The 18,331-nt window shown below is 49.8% G+C and overlaps 1 protein-coding gene across 1 annotated transcript in view; it reads right to left on the reverse strand.

Moving 5' to 3' along the window:
* The window catches only part of CCBE1 (collagen and calcium binding EGF domains 1), a 238,137-nt gene that overhangs the window by 15,069 nt on the left and 204,737 nt on the right, over positions 1 to 18,331 (reverse strand). The window contains exons 4-6 of the mRNA XM_018039646.1: positions 12,948 to 13,082; positions 10,337 to 10,489; positions 128 to 231 (exon numbers count right to left, since the gene is read on the reverse strand). Of these exons, the coding sequence (XP_017895135.1) occupies positions 128 to 231; positions 10,337 to 10,489; positions 12,948 to 13,082 (392 nt within the window). The remainder of the gene's footprint in view (positions 1 to 127; positions 232 to 10,336; positions 10,490 to 12,947; positions 13,083 to 18,331) is intronic.

Below are 18,331 nucleotides of genomic sequence, written 5' to 3' on the forward strand. Positions count from 1 at the left end.
AACCTAGGTGGCACCAATCTCAGGGAATATCCAAGCAAGCCGTGGGTGGACACTGTCTTCTTGCTTCCAGACGTCCCGCTACATCCCTTTATCTTACGCGATGGTTTCTTAAGCGCCCAGCACGTACCTTCTGCTTCAGCTGCAGCACCGTCTGCTTCACCTGGTGGAACTCCTTGCACGTGGCACAGCAGCTGGTGGCTTGGACCGCGTTCTCTGCCTTCTCGTCGTGCCCTGAGGGAAGAGACAGACTCGAGTCTGCCTGCAAGGCTGCGGGCAGCCAGACCCCAGGAGACCACGTCAGGCAGGGTGGTCCCAGGTGGGCTGGTGGATGCTAAAATCCACAAGGGATGGAGGCTGGCGATTTTATAGCTCTTGGGTAGCTGACGGCATGCCTGGGCCATGGGGTCAGCAGAGGGGACACCCCCTACGCTCTAGGCTTAGCTGTTTCCACTTAGTCACCCTAGCACCTTCCTCTTCCATGTGTGAAAAGTGAGCCGTAGCCCTTTTACCACGAGTACAACCCAACATGGCTTACCCTCCGCTCTCAGAGCCCGTGTTCACAAGCTCTAAGTCATCCCCCAAACCCAGGCCGCGGGACTCGGGGCAGTGCTCACAAAGCTGGACGGGATCACCTCTGACGATCCAGCTGTTCCAAGGGAGCGCGGCCAGGCCAGGCGGGGTCCCAGACCAGGGCTGGGCGCTGAAACGTAACGTCAATGGAAGAAGCGCCAGGCGCCCTGGGCACAGCCCATCCAGGGCCAAACGGGACAGGCCCCGGGCAGGTCCCAGTGCTGTCCTGTAGAGCATCGGCAGCACTGTGAGCTTTCTGAAAGATCACATTTCTCTAAGGAAATGCTAAATGGTGACACGACCCAGTATATACACAGCCTTCGTGCTGTGTGGCTTAGCTGCTCAGTCGTGTCCGATTCTTTGGGACGCCATGGACTGTCGCCCGCCTGGCCCCTCTGTCCATGAGCTTCTCCAGGGAAGAACACTGGAGTGGGTAGCCATGCCCTCCTCCAGGGGATTTTCCCAAATCAGGGATCAAACCCAGGTCTCCTGCACTACAGGCAGATGCTACCTTCTGAGCCACCAGGGAAGCCCAAGAATACTGGAGTGGGGAGCCTATCCCGTCTCTAGGGGAACTTCCCGACCCAGGGATTGAACCAGGGTCTCCTGCATTGCGGGTGGGTTCTTTACCAAGGCAGCCTCTCTCTAAATCCTCCGTGCGCATGGCAGAACAGGGCTGCTTGCTCATCCCCGTCTTCTAGGCTCATTCCGTCCCACCAGGAGCTTCCCCCGCCCCAGCTCAGTTGACACCTGTGGGAGACTGCTTCCATTCACATCACAGCTGTGTCACGACGAGCTGTGAGAAAGTCTTTGCCTGGAGGAGGTGTGGAGCTGGTGAAATGCCGGTCAAGCGCACAACCTCCTCAGTCAGCATCGGGGTGCGCACCCCAGTGCCGTCGCTAGCTTGGGGACCTCACGGAAGTGATCTCTCCCACTATAAGCCCCGATTTCCTCAACCATGACACTGGAATTCCTATGACCCAGGCCTACTGTGAGGACGAACTGGGGTGACGCCTATTTAATCCTTGGCACAAGGCTGGGTTGTAGTAAACAGGAGAGGGTGTCTGGCAGAGGCTTCAGGCCCACCAAGCTCTTCTGAATTTCCTTTGCCTGATAAAACTGTCAAGGATTCTGGGATTTAACACGAACAACAGAATGAGGGAAAACTGAGGTTTGGTGATGTCAGGAAAGTTATCCAGCAAGTCACTAACTGATGTGGGTTTAGAACTGAGATTTCCTGAATCTGAGCCCAATCAGGCAATTCCCCTCAGACTCTCTATTCCCTTTTAATATATCGTTTACAAGTCCACCTGCCTATGGAGCTTGAACATGGAGAACTAGCTGAGATCCATCTCCAGCACAATAGGGATGTGATGGGATTTTCACGCAAGAAGACGCTTGGTAGTAAAGGACTGATGCCCTACCCACCTTTGGCTGTGCCGGCGGCAGAGGATGGTGGACTCTGCATAGGAAGAGGACACGGCTCCAGGTTTTCAGGTTTAAAGACAGCCGGAGGACAGCAACTCTCCCAAGTTAGCATTCATCCCTTTCAACCTGTCTACTGGTCAATATATGCCGTCCCATCTGATAACACGTCTATCAGTCTCATCCACCCCATCTCCCCGCTCACTTATCTCTCATCCATTTATCTGTACATCCATCCACCCATCCCTCTCTCTCTCTCTCCCTCTTATCAGTTATGGAAAATCTGCTATTTACCAAGCCCCTTATGAGGTGCCGACAATGTAAAATAAATGAGGATACCTGTTCAACAATTTGAGATCAACCTTCCTTTTAAGGAACCAGCCCTGCTGGCAGAAGCGGTCCATCACAAACAAGGGTTAAGAGCCCGTCTGTCCATTTCTGTTTTTATACACTCAGCCAAACTTCTCTCGAATCTTCTCTCTTCTATCGGTGTGATTAAGGCCACTTGATATTTTCTCGGTAATAAACCTCTTTACCAGGCTCTGGACGCTATTTTGTTCAGATCGTGGAATGTTAGAATCGATGCGTCTTTAGTTCAACCTCCTTTACAGATGAGGAAAGGAAGACGCACAGAAGGGCTGCCATCTGGGTTAGGTCTCCCAGAAAGCCGTGTGCAGAGGACGCGCACTTACAGGGTCTGCAGCGGGCGCTCCTGGGGGCACAGTGGGCCTAATCCTGGGGACTCTGCTCAGGACACCGAGGGCAGCCCGCCAGGGGGGCTCACGTGTGGCCCCTAGGCCAGCGACAGCAGCAGCAGGCGGGTTCTGAGACAGCCCGGATCCTGGGAGTGTGGCCTGGTGGTGGAGACTTTCCGTCCAAGTCTCCAAGTGACTCTGAAGCACCTGTGAGTTCAGCATCACCGCTCCAGGGAAACAGCTCCGCCGAACATCAGCTCACCTGAAAATCCCTGGCCTGTTCCCTGTCCCTTTGTGGAGTTATCAACACTCAGAGAACAAGGGCAACTTTGTCCCAAAGCCTCTGGAAGCTCCCACAGCCACAGAGGGGCAGAGTAGGCAGTGGAGGCTTTGGCAGAGTCGGACGATCAGGGTTCGAGTCCTGCCACTGACTCTAAGTCACAGCTTCTGCGACCATCCCTTCCTGGACCGGTAAAACAACCGTAACCGCTGTCACCGGTGGGTGCCACAAGGCACTGAGGAGACAGCTCCTGTAAGACACCAGAGCAGTGCCTGGTAAACGGCAAGCACCCGAGAAATGTTAGTATTATTGTCATGGTTGGCTATCATCGTTTATTAATCCTGCAAAATTACAGGTCAAGGGAGGGCTCTTTGCATCATCCTTTGGAAAGAGCCTCCAGAGGGTCTGAAGATAATAATGGTGTGTGCAGACGCAGAACATTCCATCTATCCTGAATCGGAGCTCTTGTATCCTATTCTAATGCAGGATACAGTAAGATGCAGAGCTAAGAAAATCCGGCGCAGGCTACATTAGGAGTTCTGTTAGAAATGTGGGTAGACATCTCTGACTCTCCGTTAATGATGGGGTCCTGCGTCTGACCTCGAGCTCGTTAAGAGAGCCATCCCTTACCCTGCTCCAGCGCCTTCAGATTTCAAAGGTGCAGTATCACCGACAAGCCACAGGGGGGCGTGTAGCTCTAATTTTTACTGAGGCTGTACATTGCAAGCATTATAAACAGAATTCCTGAGATACCATATTAGTAATATTTAACAAATTTTGAAAAACTAAAGGATGGTCTCAACATGTTTCATACAGGCAGAGTCACAAAATACATATGGTTTTAAAAGTTGACTGCAGATTTGTGCCTGGTGGGTGGCACATTGCAACCATCTAGGGTGGTGGTGGGGGGCTGTTTAAAATTCCTGAAGATCATATTGCACCCCACCCATAAGGGGGTCACAGAAAGGGAACGGTATCAGCCTTTGAAAGCTCCTCAGGTTGAGAACGGCTGATCTATGGATTAGTGGAGCTGGAAAGTTATATGAAACACCTGGCTGTCCCTGTAATAAGTGATGTTGGGGGTCAAGGTCACTTTATCAGGAAAAAAACCCCCAGAAGTTGAGAAAGAGAGACCAGCAAGCTAATTATGATGGAGCCAGCACGTCCTTGGAAAAAAAACCCCCAGAAGTTGAGAAAGAGAGACCAGCAAGCTAATTATGATGGAGCCAGCACGTCCTTGGAAAAAAAACCCCCAGAAGTTGAGAAAGAGAGACCAGCAAGCTAATTATGATGGAGCCAGCACGTCCTTGGAAAAAAAACCCCCAGAAGTTGAGAAAGAGAGACCAGCAAGCTAATTATGATGGAGCCAGCACGTCCTTGTCTCTGCATCGGGACCACAGATGTCCTGGCGGTGATGTCACTGGCTTCAGACGCATATTTGAAAAGAGACAAAGATCAAAGCGGCGGAGGGTGCGGTTCCTGCCTACTGGCCAGATGCTTGCGTCCCGACGCCCGTGGGCACACGACCACCCTGCTGTGGGCAGAGGCCGTTCGAAGGCCAGCCCTTCTACTGTCTACGCACTTCCTGAAGAATGAGCTGAGGCTGTGGTCGATTTAAAAGTCCTCTAATGTTACAGATGGCAGACAACGCAAAGTTTAAAGAAAAAGGGGGGAGGGTGGATTTTGGAAGAGGGATTTAGATCACACGTGTTTACACTCCATCATTATCTCTTCTTCAAAAGAAAAATGACCGTGATGAACTATGGGGCTTAAGAATTAGTCCCAAACGGATGAAACTGTGTAGCAGCCTCTGGCGTCCCAGATGCGGGGCTGGCCTGGCTCCTAACTTTCCTTATCGCTGAGCTAAATATCTGGGTGATAATTCTTCGTCTTTCAGATACTGTAGGACAAAGTTCTGGGTTTAGAAGGTGCTGAGGCCAGGCATGCCTTCGAGTCTTGAACTTGCTTAGATAAAAGCACAAAGAAACAAAAGCCGCCCAGGGACTCATGGGGCTGGCAGGGCTTAAGTTAATTCTACTGACACTTTGCTGTTCAGTCGCTCAGTTGTATCCAACTCTTTGTGTCCCCATGGACTACAGCATGCCAGGCTTCCCTGTCCTTCACTAGTCCCGGAGTTTGCTTGAACTCATGTCCATTGGGTCAGTGATGCCATCCAACCATCTCATCCTCTGTTGTCCCCTTTTCCTCTTGCCCTCAATCTTTCCCAGCATCAGGGTCTTTTCCAGAAAGTCAGCTCTTCACATCAGGTGGCCAGGGTAGTGGAGCTTCAGCTTCAGCATCAGTCCTTCCAATGGATATTCAGGACTGATCTCCTTTAGGATGGACTGGTTGGATCTCCTTGCAGTCCAAGGGGCTCTCAAGAGTCTTGTCTAGCACCACAGTTTGAAAGTATCAATTCTGTGGCGCTCAGCCTTCTTTACAGTCCAACTCTCACATCGGTACATGACTACTGGAAAAATCATAGTTTTGACTATATGGATCTTTGTCTAAATCACATCAAATTGTGAAAAAGATTTGTGATGGTAAAAGGGTCTTCAGTGCTCACCTAGCCCAACCGCCTTGTGTCTACAGAGGAGGAAACAGAGGTCAGAAGAGCTGCAGTGACGTCCAGCTGGTAGACACTGGAGATGCTCTGTCTACCAGCTCTCCCGACTCCCAGGCCAAGGAACTTGCCGCTTCACCACAGCTGCTGGAGAGGCGAATCCAGAGTGTTGCCTGAATCATCAAAGCCAGCTCCCCACCTCCTCAGGGGCCCAGCGGTTAAGTAATGATTCTAATGTTCAAGGCATAGAATGTGCCTGTCCTTTCCCATAATTTTAATTATGGGGATGAGTTACTCCCCTCAGCTCCTACCCCTGATGTCCTTGGTTACTGGCGTTGGGACGTTTTTCTCAGTAAAACATGAAAACCAACCGTGAGCGCTCTGTGACTATGTGGTGAATTCAGTAGAGACGAGTCACTGAAAATGAAATATGGAGAGATTCTTCCAGAATGCGGCTGCCGGGGGGGCAGGCAGTGGGACACCACAGGCAGTTTTAAAAACTGGAATGGTCCTGCTCTTTGTAGCTGTGATGCTTGGAGGACGCAGAGGAAGGAGGACAGAGAGAATTCAAAGCCCAGGCTCAGCTGTGCAGTGAGTTGGGCTGTTCTACCATGAACCTGCTCTTCCTGACAAAACAGACAGGTCCCCGCTGAAGTCACCGTGAGCAGGAATGACTGCCTGTCTGCAGGGCGGGACGGACGAGCGTCAGCCTGCTCTCCCCCAGGAGAGGCCCCGTGATCTGCAGCCCACAGCTCCCCGCCGCCCACCCTCGGACTGTGGCTGCTTCATCTGGCGATGACAGCGTCCTTGGCTGAAAGTCGACCAGATGATCTGGCAACTTCGGGCCCAGGGCTCAACTCTTCGATGCTAATACGTTAGAATTTTCCAAACTGTATCTGTCAGGACACTGCCATTTGTGAGAGGCTTATGAGTGTGTCTTCAGAAAATAATTTTGGGAAGTGCAGGTTTAACCAAAATTAACATTTTTTAATGGCACGCGTGTGTGTTAGTCGCTCAGTCACGTTTGACTCTTTTCGACACTGTGGACATAGCCCACCAGGTCCCTCTGTCCCTGGGATTCTCCAGGAAAGGATACTGGAGTGGGCAGCCATGCCCTTCTACAGGGGATCTTCCAACCCAGGGATCGAACCCAGGTCTCCTGCATTGCAGGCGGATTCTTCACTGTCTGACACACCAGGGAAGCCCTTCAGTGGCAAGCTCGGAACATTTAATTCACTCATATCATGAATCCTGCAGAAGCAAGAGCAGTAAACACATTCTCCCTGAACATCTGAACACAGAACCTTTCAAACAAAGAGGCCTGTTGACATCTCCCAGGACCACAAAGCTCTGTGGAAGACAATGTGGGAAAATGCTGTAATAAATGGTTGGTAAAATCGTCTTAAAATGAAAGTAACAGTAGAGAAGGTGAAAATCAATCAATACTTAAGACCACTCTGATTTTTTTTTTAAAATTGAATTCTCAGCTTTAGAAGTCAGACTGGTCATCACTTAAATTCTTGATCTCTCGTACCAAAACTTCTTGTGTGTTTGCGTATGTTTTAAAAAGTGCAATTCATCTTTCAGGAAAGGGGACAGGAGTGTGGTCACAGGACCAGCTCAGCACAAGAGACTTAATTTCAAAGCTGCAGTGAGACCTTCCCATCTCCTGGCTCCTGGGCTGGGCACCTCTCAGGGTCCACCTTGCCCACAAGCAAGGCTGGAGGTGAGGGCCTCCCATCACAGTCCAGCCTGTCACCGCCTTTGCCTCAGACCCATCCCTGGACAGGGAGGCTCTAGAGGGATGAGGATGAGGAAGCTGAGAACTAGTGCAAGAGGCGGAGGCCACCCGACACCAAAGAACAAGTCGATCCAGAGTCTGACATCTTCCCCTAGGCTCCGGAGACTCCATCCGACTCTTCTGGTCTCTGCTAGGTAAGGTCGGGTCTCTGGGCAGACCACGCTAGCCCTCCCACCCCCAGCTGGGCAGCGCTCACGGACGGCTCAGGTCCTGCTGTTTGGAGATCTGTGGCTTCTAACCCCACTCAGCGGTTGTCACTGCCCCCTCTGCTGGCTTTCTCTAGACTGGGTTGCTCAATGCTGCCCTTACACCCAGGTAAACGGGACTTCACCTGAATAGAAACGGGAGACAAAGACACAACAGGGTTACCTGGTGGAGGACCCCTCAACCCTGAATACTCACTGGAAGGACTGAAGCTCCAATACTTTGGTCACCTGATGCAAAGAGCCAACTCACTGGAAAAGACCCAGTGGGAAAGATTGAAGGCGGGAGGAGAAGGGGATGATGGAGGTTGAGATGGCTGGATGGCATCACCGACTCAATGGACATGAGTTTGAGCAGGCTCCGGGAGTTGATGATGGGCACGGAGGCCTGGCGTGCTGCGGTCCATGGGGTCACAAAGAGTTGGACATGACTTAGCGACTGAACAACTGCCCAAGCCCAGGGGTCCCTGGCTCGGAGCACAGCTAGAATTCTAATTCCAAGACGAAAATTCAGAAAGCTGCTTTCTTCTTGCTGACTCTCAAGTCAGCCTACATACTACGGCACCAGTGGCAAAGTGTACCTCGTGTTTCGATTGTTCTTTTTCCAGTGATACCCTTCCTTTCAATGAAGGACATAACCTAAGAGGTTAAGTGGACGATTCTCCTCCTCCAAACCTTCTCCACCATGGCACAAAAAGGATTTTAATTCCAAATGTGAATTTTAAAAAAGTAAGTAAGTAAGTATAGTTGCTCAGTTGTGTCCAACTCTTTGTGACCCCATGGATGGTAGCCTACCAGGCTCCTCTGTCCATGGGATTCTTCAGGCAAGAGTACTGGAGTGGGTTGCCATTTCCTTCTCGAGGGGATCTTCCCGACTCAGGGATCGAACCTGGGTCTCCAGCATTGCAGGCAGACGCTTTACCATCTGAGCCACCAGAGAAGCCCCATAGGAAATCAGTCCTGAGTAATCACTGGAAGTGAAGTGAAGTGAAAGTCGCTCAGTCGTGTCTGACTGTTTGTGACACCATGGACTATACAGTCCATGGGATTCTCCAGGCCAGAATACTAGAGTGGGGAGCCTTTTCCTTCTCCAGGGGATCTTCCAAACCCAGGGATTGAACCCAGGTCTCCTGCATTACAGGCAGATTCTGTGGCGGGGGATGGCAAAATCTTTTCTCAATCAACCCTGATGCTCAAAAGACTGTGAGCCCCTGCTTTTCTGCACCTCTGGGCACCTTGGCCCCCTGTGCTTCAGGCTTCAGAAAGTGTCGCACTGAGCCCTCTGATCGAGTCCAACGATCCCCATCGCCCACCCCTGTGCCGACTCCACGCAGACATTTCACGTCATTCCTGCTAGACGGCGGCCTGCTCATGACTCAGCCCGGCTGCTCTCAGGGCTGGCTTTGTAGTTTTCCTGTGCCCGGCAGCTGGTCCCCAGCTGTTGGCTGTCCCTGGCTGATGGCCACAGTGTCCACCCTTTTTAGAATATCAGGCTACACGGGAGAAGCGCTACCTGCTGAGCGCCCAGCGGCCCCGGTCCCTTCCTCTCCCTGCAGTTCTCGGATCAGATGATTTGCCCTGGGAGCCCTCTCCCCGTCCGGAGACGGCCCAGGTCCAGCTGATCTCGCCAAAGAGAGGAGCGTTCCTGCCTCTTTCCCCTTCTGAGGGGGCAGAGCTGGGCCCTGAGCTCAGGGAGATGCCAGCAGATTCCGGGCCCACCAGGGTTGGATACGGGGACGCAAAGGCCCCATCTCCCCTCCCCACCACTTACAGAAGGCAGTGACCAATACTCAGGCGGATCGCATCCCTAAACCATCAGACGTCTCAGCTGAAGCCGATCAAAAGAATACAAATGAGTTGCTCAAACTCTCTGAAGAAAGGCCAGCTCCTAAAAGGCCTCCACTGGGCATACTAAAGGCAATAAAAATGAATGACTAGAAAACGGTTCTCCACTCTCTCCATTTCTCTTTTTCCCCTGACTGTGAACCAAACAGCCGCTCATGCGCAGGCATGGGGCCTCTGGCTCTGCTACGGACAGCGCCGAGGTGCACTGCCGCCTCACCCAGAAGCGTTTTGTGTTTTCATTCAGCCCGTTCGTTTTCCTTGGGGGAACCCCGTGCGTCTGGCCTCATCCCTGTCCCTCCTGGTTTGGTCTCAGCTGGTCCCTGAGTCTTGCCCATCTGTCCACGAGCATGCCCTTTCTGTGCTGGATGCTGAGCTTCTCCCAGTACACGGGCAGCTCGCGAGCTTTGCGGCCAACAGGCACCTCGGTTCACTGGGTCTCCAGAGGTGTGACCTTCTGTCCTTTCTCTCACCCAGATCCCACCTACCATTCACATACATGCTACCTCCTGCCTGTAGCTTCCGGGGAAACCTGTGGGTTCCCAAGTGCCTGCCTGCCCATCCATCCATCCACCCTCTGTCCATCCATCCATCCATCTGTCTGTCTGTCCGTCCATCCATCCATCCATCCATCCATCTGTCCACCTGTCTGTCCATCCATCCATCCAACCGTCTATCCATCCGTCCGTCCATCCGTCTATCCATCCATCCGTCCGTCCGTCCGTCCATCCATCCATCCGTCTGTCCATCCATCCATCCGTCTGTCCGTCCATCCATCCATCCACCTGTCCATCCATCCATCCGTCCACCCATCTGTCCACCTGTCCGTCCATCCGTCCATCCATCCGTCTATCCATCCATCTCTCCGTCCGTCCATCCATCCACCAGTCCGTCTGTCCGTCCATCCACCCGTCCACCCGTCCATCCTTAGCGGGATGCTCCTCTTGGCCTACTCACCAGTGTCGTTGGGGTATTTGTCTTCCTTGGTGCACGTCCTGCCGTCGTCCTCCTGGATGTAGCCCTCCCGGCACTCACAGCGGTAGCTCCCCAGGGTGTTGACGCAGACGTGTGCGCACAGCGTCTCGTTGCTCGTGGCGCACTCGTCGATATCTGGGTTTGAACCAAATGCAGAGAATACTCAGTCTCAAAGAGACCACTTTTGATACAAGAGGCCTGGCCCTTCTGCTAATGTCGGCAAAGGACATTCTGCCAGACTTCTGTCGCCAGAGCCTGGGAGAAAGCGGGAAGCTAGAGACGCAGGCCGACCAGACAAGAGCACTTCCGGCAAGGTCACCATGGCAACAACGGGATGGTTGATGGGCTTCCTGATTGGGGCTATGCCGCCACCAGGTCACGTGGGTCAGGGCAGGTGCCGCTAGACCCTGAAGGTCTCCCTGGAGGACTCGGCAGTGAAGTCTGCCCTAAACATTCTGCAGGGCTCCTTGAAAGAGGAAATGAGATAACGGATGGCAACGTGTTTTGGAAAACCACTTTCGTAGAAATCACTTCCTACCAAGACCCTAGTGTGCAGAGGGTTTTTACGATCCTTTTCTGACCACAGGCTCCTAACAGCGTGGTGGTGACCTAAGGCCCCTGGCTCCTTCCCAGTTAGAGCCGCTTCTGATAAAGGAAAATAGTCAGTGGGTCTAATGGACAGAGTTTTCCCAGAAAAGTTCGGCCCCATCGATGACCTAAACAGACCCCTACTGCGAGGCGGAAATGAGCCACGACACCATCAAACAAGGAGCCGGCGAGAGTCCATGTGAACCATGTATGTCTCAGACCTGCTCCCCTACTGAACCGGTGGAAACCACACCGTCTCCCCGCAGGAGGAGAGCGGGAGGCCCAGACTCCATTTCCTGCTCATTGGCTGTGGACACCGGGCCGGGGCCAGGACACAGCCCCAGACTGTGCACACACGTCCAGAGGAGAGGGCCCCGCCCCGCACTCCAGAATGCCGGCAGCGACCCAGCCACTCCTGGACCAGCTGTCTGGGGCCCAGCTCTGGCAGACCCTGTGTGCACACGAGGGGCATGTGGTCACCTGGGTGCTCCCCATATGGCAGTTCATGGCGTGTCACCTGAGGACTGACATGTCACAGCTGACGCCTCCTCTGCAGTTCCTCGGGCTGACCGCCTCTGTCCACGTGCCCTGAGCCCAGAGGCTGCCTCTACTGTCCACAGCAGGGAGGACAAGGTTGCAAGGGGAGAGAAAGAGGTGGAACTCTAAGCTGCAGGCCAGTGCTGCTGGCCCCAGATGAAAAGAACTGGGTACCGGGGCCACCGCAACTCGAATCAGTCAGGATACCTGGGACCCCAGGTGCTGACCGAAGTGGGTACCTCGCCCTCTGGAGGAAAGCCCATGGGTCCCCCTTTCTTTGCTGGTGGTTTCAACTCCATTCCTGGTCCGTGGGAGGCGCCATCCCAGGTGCTGCAGGAGAGAAGCCAGGAGACCTACCATCTAGAACGTTTCTTAAAATGAGGCTCTCTGGAACCCCTGGGGGCAGAGAAGGGGGCTGCTTTATTTCCTACTCAGATCTCCCTTCCGTCTCCCCAGTCCATCTTCGAGCTGAAACTCAAACTTCACTGTACATTTGTGCAGATGTAGATTTCTGCATCTACTCTCGGGAGCCGAGGGGAGCCTAGGAAACATTTTTTTTTAAAGCAATAAGCCCAGGTGTTTCTGAGACAGTTTAGCCATGGAAGGACCACACTAAGATACAAGCAGCTCCGGGGACCAAGGACCATGAACCTGCCTCAGACACCCAAGGAGAACAGGGCTGGGAAGGCCAGTGAGAGAGGCTGGTGGGAGCAAGCTGGTGGGGACAGACATGCTGGCTTTGCCCAGTGGGCCTGGGCAGGCTTCAGCGCCCTCCGACCCACCTCCAGCCTGCCTGCCGCGCGGACCCCTCCCCTTCCCAGTCTCTCTAGCCGGTCGTCTTCTGAGAGAGGCTGCTTCTCGTCTCGCTCCTTCTGCGTTTTCCCATCTCTGCTCACTAATGTTCTTCTTGTTAACCTTATTCTCGTTTTCATTTGATAATATTCTCCTTCTTGTGTTCTTACATCTCACTGCCAGCAAGGATCTGAGTGGTACCCCGTCCCTCAAGGGTCCCTTCGTTTTCATAAGCATGGTGGAGGCAGTGACCTCTAGAACAGTACCACCCCAACTCCATCCAGCACGTACCAGGATGTAAGTACCACCCCAACTCCATCCAACATGTACCAGGATGTAAGTACCACCCCAACTCCATCCAACACGTACCAGGATGTAAGTACCACCCCAACTTCATCTAACATGTACCAGGATGTAAGTACCACCCCAACTCCATCCAGCACGAACCAGGATGTAAGTACCACCCCAGCTCCATCCATACAAGTACCAGGATGTAAGTACCACCTCAGCTCCATCCAGCATGTACCAGGATGTAAGTACCACCCCAGCTCCATCCATACAGTACCAGGATGTAACAGGAGGGATCAAAGTGGCCCCTAGGGTCCCCAGTGACAAAGAATGTCCAGTAGGATCACCAGAAAAAGGCACACCCTCGAAGCTGGGAAGTAACACACACCCAGGCAGTATGGCTTCTCCCGTCTCCGGTGCCTCTCCCGGTCATAGCGGTATCCTGGGTAACACGTACACAGCACTCGGCCAAAGTTGTCCGTGCACTGCTGTTCGCAGGGAGCCTCGGCACACACATCATAATCTGAAAGAGAAGAGTGTGAGCTCATATCAACCACAGGCACCCGCTAGGCAGAGGCAGGGGCCACCCGCCCTGGCCAGGAACAGACTTTCCAGCAAACTCTCAGCTCAGGGTGAACAGTGATGCGGCCTGCTATGTGCAGAGGGAATGAATTCTCCAGGTTACAGGGAAACTTCCAGCAGCGCTGCAACGGGTAACCAAGTGTTCAGCATCTCAAAGGTTCAAGGAAAATATCACTTGCGATTTTCCCCTGCATCACCTAGCCATTATTTTTTTTCCTATAAGAGCATCATTACAAACTGTAATAGCTTATTGATTGGCACAAACTGTGTAGAATGTAAAAGTAACCTCACATTCATCTAGCTCAAAGATCTTCAAATCTAAATACACAGGTCCTGAGGTGAAAGGAGATTTTCCTTTGGGTCCTTGGACAGATATAACTTTAAAAAGGTCAATATATAGATATTAAAGCTTCATGTTTATTTAAAAAATTTTTTTCATGTTTATTCTTGCTAAAAATTGATCTGAGAATTTCCACTACAGTCAAGAGTTGTTTTCTCTTTTGTTGCCTTCCCCTGTTCCTTTTCTAATAGAACAGCTTTCTTAAAATATAATTCCCGTAGCACAAAATCTGTCCTCTTAGAGTGTGCAGTTCAGAAGCTGACCACTTCTTTTTTTCCAATTGGCGAACAGTTCTCTACCACGTTGTGTTCCCTTCTGCTGTAGAAGTTGGTCTCTGTCACTCATCCAGAGAACAAAGATGCCTTAGACGGCCAGGTTCTGCTGAATTACCTGGGGCCTGTTTGCTCTTTTCCACCAGCTGCTGTAGAGAGGGGGATTCCTTCCTGCTGAACACTGAAGAACAGCCAGCCCTGATGATGGGCGTCGGCGTCACCATGTGAGGGGTGGAGGTGCTGAAAGTCAGGCAGGCTCCCAGGAGGAGTGTGAGGAGGCTGATGTCTGGGTGGCCTGGAGGCCACGGCGGGCGGGGGAGTGGCGGGTCTGCATGCTGGGAGGCGGCTGGGTAAGGTTGCATGGCTGGGGATGTCCTTCCAGCCCTAACGTACAAACTGGGGCGGATGCTCTATTTCATCAAGAATCAAGGCATCTCCATCTTTCAGTCCTTACAAACAAACCGACGTTCAATGAGCCTCTGAAGGGACTTGGCTGTAAGTCCGGAGCGCAGACTGCATTTATTTCGGACTAGACCCAGCATCTCATTAATCAGTGCACTATCTTCCCCAGGTGCTGACAGACACACCAGCCCCAGACACAGAGGGAGCCTGGCCGTGCTCGGCCACATTCGGAGCTGGAGTCGGGGGGCTGTCAGGCCCCGATGTGGGCGGGGTCAGCGAGACCAGAATCACGGCGAACTCCTGACGGCGTGGAAGGCGGCCCTTGCTCATTGCTCCTCTCCGCAGACGTGTTCCAGGGTTGCTTTGCCTGTGTGTGTCCCTGATCAAACGCGTTTTCTTCAACAAAGCATCACCTCGAGGCGACCCATGTTCTGTGCTCTTTTTGCTTAAGAACAACGGCTCAGCCGGGATTGGCGGTGGGCTGCCCAGGGGTAGCCAGTTAAGCAGCAGGTGGAGCAGAGGGAAGTTGGGGGTCCCGCGGTGACTATTATTATGCTCAAAGAAGACCAATTTTGACAAACAGCATCCTCAATCTCTTCCTGCATTCCAGCTCCCCTGAGGCACCACTTCTGCCTCGCCTGGCTGATTCTTTCACAATTTCCCTCTGTGTCTCTGAGTACCTCCTCCTTCTCCTCGTCCTCTGTGTGCTAAGTACTCTCTGTGCATTTCTAGCCTTGGATGAGATGCGTTCAGCTTTTATCAATGGTTCCCCAACCACCTCCACACTTCCTACCACCTCCATCCTGCCCCTGTCCGCTACACGACATTTTTGTTTGATACGTCTTCAGTGTTGGCGACATAATAACAGTATAAAAACTATTTTTGGCTGAGTCTGGAAGAATACTCTAATTCCCTATCTTTTCTGGAAGGCCCTTTTGTTTTTCCTGGTATTAAAATAGTTATCTAGTACTACATGCGTATTAAAAAGCAGAGACATGGCTTTGCCAACAAAGGTCTGTCTAGTCAAGGCTATGGTTTTTCTTTTTCTTTTTTTGTTTTTTTTTTTGCATGTATCTATTTGTTTTTTTTTTTAATTTTTTAATTTTTTTTAAATTTTAAAATCTTTAATTCTTACATGCGTTCCCAAACATGAACCCCCCTCCCACCTCCCTCCCCACAACATCTCTCTGGGTCATCCCCATGCACCAGCCCCAAGCAAGCTGCACCCTACGTCAGACATGGACTGGCGACTCAATTCTTACATGACAGTATACATGTTAGAATTCCCATTCTCCCAAATCATCCCACCCTCTCCCTCTCCCTCTGAGTCCAAAAGTCCATTATACACATCTGTGTCTCTTTCCCTGTCTTGCATACAGGGTCGTCATTGCCATCTTCCTAAATTCCATATATATGTGTTAGTATACTGTATTGGTATTTTTCTTTCTGGCTTACTTCACTCTGTATAATTGGCTCCAGTTTCACCCATCTCATCAGAACTGATTCAAATGAATTCTTTTTAATGGCTGAGTAATACTCCATTGTGTATATGTACCACAGCTTTCTTATCCATTCATCTGCTGATGGACATCTAGGTTGTTTCCATGTCCTGGCTATTATAAACAGTGCTGCGATGAACATTGGGGTACATGTGTCTCTTTCAATTCTGGTTTCCTCGGTGTGTATGCCCAGAAGTGGGATTGCTGGGTCATAAGGTAGTTCTATTTGCAATTTTTAAAGGAATCTCCACACTGTTCTCCATAGTGGCTGTACTAGTTTGCATTCCCACCAACAGTGTAGGAGGGTTCCCTTTTCTCCACACCCTCTCCAGCATTTATTGCTTGCAGATTTTTGGATCGCAGCCATTCTGACTGGTGTGAAGTGGTACCTCATTGTGGTTTTGATTTGCATTTCTCTAATAATGAGTGATGTTGAGCATCTTTTCATGTGTTTGTTAGCCATCCGTATGTCTTCTTTGGAGAAATGTCTATTTAGTTCTTTGGCCCATTTTTTGATTGGGTCGTTTATTTTTCTGGAATTGAGCTGCAGAAGTTGCTTGTATATTTTTGAGATTAGTTGTTTGTCAGTTGTTTCATTTGCTATTATTTTCTCCCATTCAGAAGGCTGTCTTTTCACCTTGCTTATATTTTCCTTTGTTGTACAGAAGCTTTTAATTTTAATTAGATCCCATTTGTTTATTTTTGCTTTTATTTCCAGAATTCTGGGAGGTGGATCATAGAGGATCCTGCTGTGATTTATGTCTGAGAGTGTTTTGCCTATGTTCTCCTCTAGGAGTTTTATAGTTTCTGATCTTACATTTAGATCTTTAATCCATTTTGAGTTTATTTTTGTGTACGGTGATAGAAAGTGATCTAGTTTCATTCTTTTACAAGTGGTTGACCAGTTTTCCCAGCACCACTTGTTAAAGAGATTGTCTTTACTCCATTGTATATTCTTGCCTCCTTTGTCAAAGATAAGGTGTCCGTATGTGTGTGGATTTATCTCTGGGCTTTCTATTTTGTTCCATTGATCTATATGTCTGTCTTTGTGCCAGTACCATACTGTCTTGATGACTGTGGCTTTGTAGTAGAGCCTGAAGTCAGGCAAGTTGATTCCTCCAGTTCCATTCTTCTTTCTCAAGATTGCTTTGGCTATTCGAGGTTTTTTGTATTTCCATACAAATCTTGAAATTATTTGTTCTAGTTCTGTGAAAAATGTGGCTGGTAGCTTGATAGGGATTGCATTGAATTTGTAAATTGCTTTGGGTAGTATACTCATTTTCACTATATTGATTCTTCCGATCCATGAACATGGTATATTTCTCCATCTATTAGTGTCCTCTTTGATTTCTTTCATCAGTGTTTTATAGTTTTCTATATATAGGTCTTTAGTTTCTTTAGGTAGATATATTCCTAAGTATTTTATTCTTTTCGTTGCAATGGTGAATGGAATTGTTTCCTTAATTTCTTTTTCTACTTTCTCATTATTCGTGTATAGGAATGCAAGGGATTTCTGTGTGTTGATTTTATATCCTGCAACTTTACTATATTCATTGATTAGCTCTAGTAATTTTCTGGTGGAGTCTTTAGGGTTTTCCATGTAGAGGATCATGTCATCTGCAAACAGTGAGAGTTTTACTTCTTCTTTTCCAATTTGGATTCCTTTTATTTCTTTTTCTGCTCTGATTGCTGTGGCCAAAACTTCCAGAACTATGTTGAATAGTAGCGGTGAAAGTGGACACCCTTGTCTTGTTCCTGACTTTAGGGGAAATGCTTTCAATTTTTCACCATTGAGGATAATGTTTGCTGTGGGTTTGTCATATATAGCTTTTATTATGTTGAGGTATGTTCCTTCTATTCCTGCTTTCTGGAGAGTTTTTATCATAAATGGATGTTGAATTTTGTCAAAGGCCTTCTCTGCATCTATTGAGATAATCATATGGTTTTTATTTTTCAATTTGTTAATGTGGTGAATTACATTGATTGATTTGCGGATATTGAAGAATCCTTGCATCCCTGGGATAAAGCCCACTTGGTCATGGTGTATGATCTTTTTAATGTGTTGTTGGATTCTGATTGCTAGAATTTTGTTGAGGATTTTTGCATCTATGTTCATCAGTGATATTGGCCTGTAGTTTTCCTTTTTTGTGACATCTTTGTCAGGTTTTGGTATTAGGGTGATGGTGGCCTCATAGAATGAGTTTGGAAGTTTACCTTCCTCTGCAATTTTCTGGAAGAGTTTGAGGAGGATAGGTGTTAGCTCTTCTCGAAATTTTTGGTAGAATTCAGCTGTGAAGCCGTCTGGACCTGGGCTTTTGTTTGCTGGAAGATTTCTGATTACCATTTCAATTTCCGTGCTTGTGATGGGTCTGTTAAGATTTTCTATTTCTTCCTGGTTCAGTTTTGGAAAATTGTACTTTTCTAAGAATTTGTCCGTTTCTTCCACGTTGTCCATTTTATTGGCATACAACTGCTGATAGTAGTCTCTTATGATCCTTTGTATTTCTGTGTTGTCTGTTGTGATCTCTCCATTTTCATTTCTAATTTTATTGATTTGATTTTTCTCTCTTTGCTTCTTGATGAGTCTGGCTAATGGTTTGTCAATTTTATTTATCCTTTCAAAGAACCAGCTTTTGGCTTTGTTGATTTTTGCTATGGTCTCTTTTGTTTCTTTTGC

This window comes from Capra hircus, chromosome 24 (assembly GCF_001704415.2).
Source record: "Capra hircus breed San Clemente chromosome 24, ASM170441v1, whole genome shotgun sequence".
NCBI lineage: Eukaryota > Metazoa > Chordata > Mammalia > Artiodactyla > Bovidae > Capra > Capra hircus.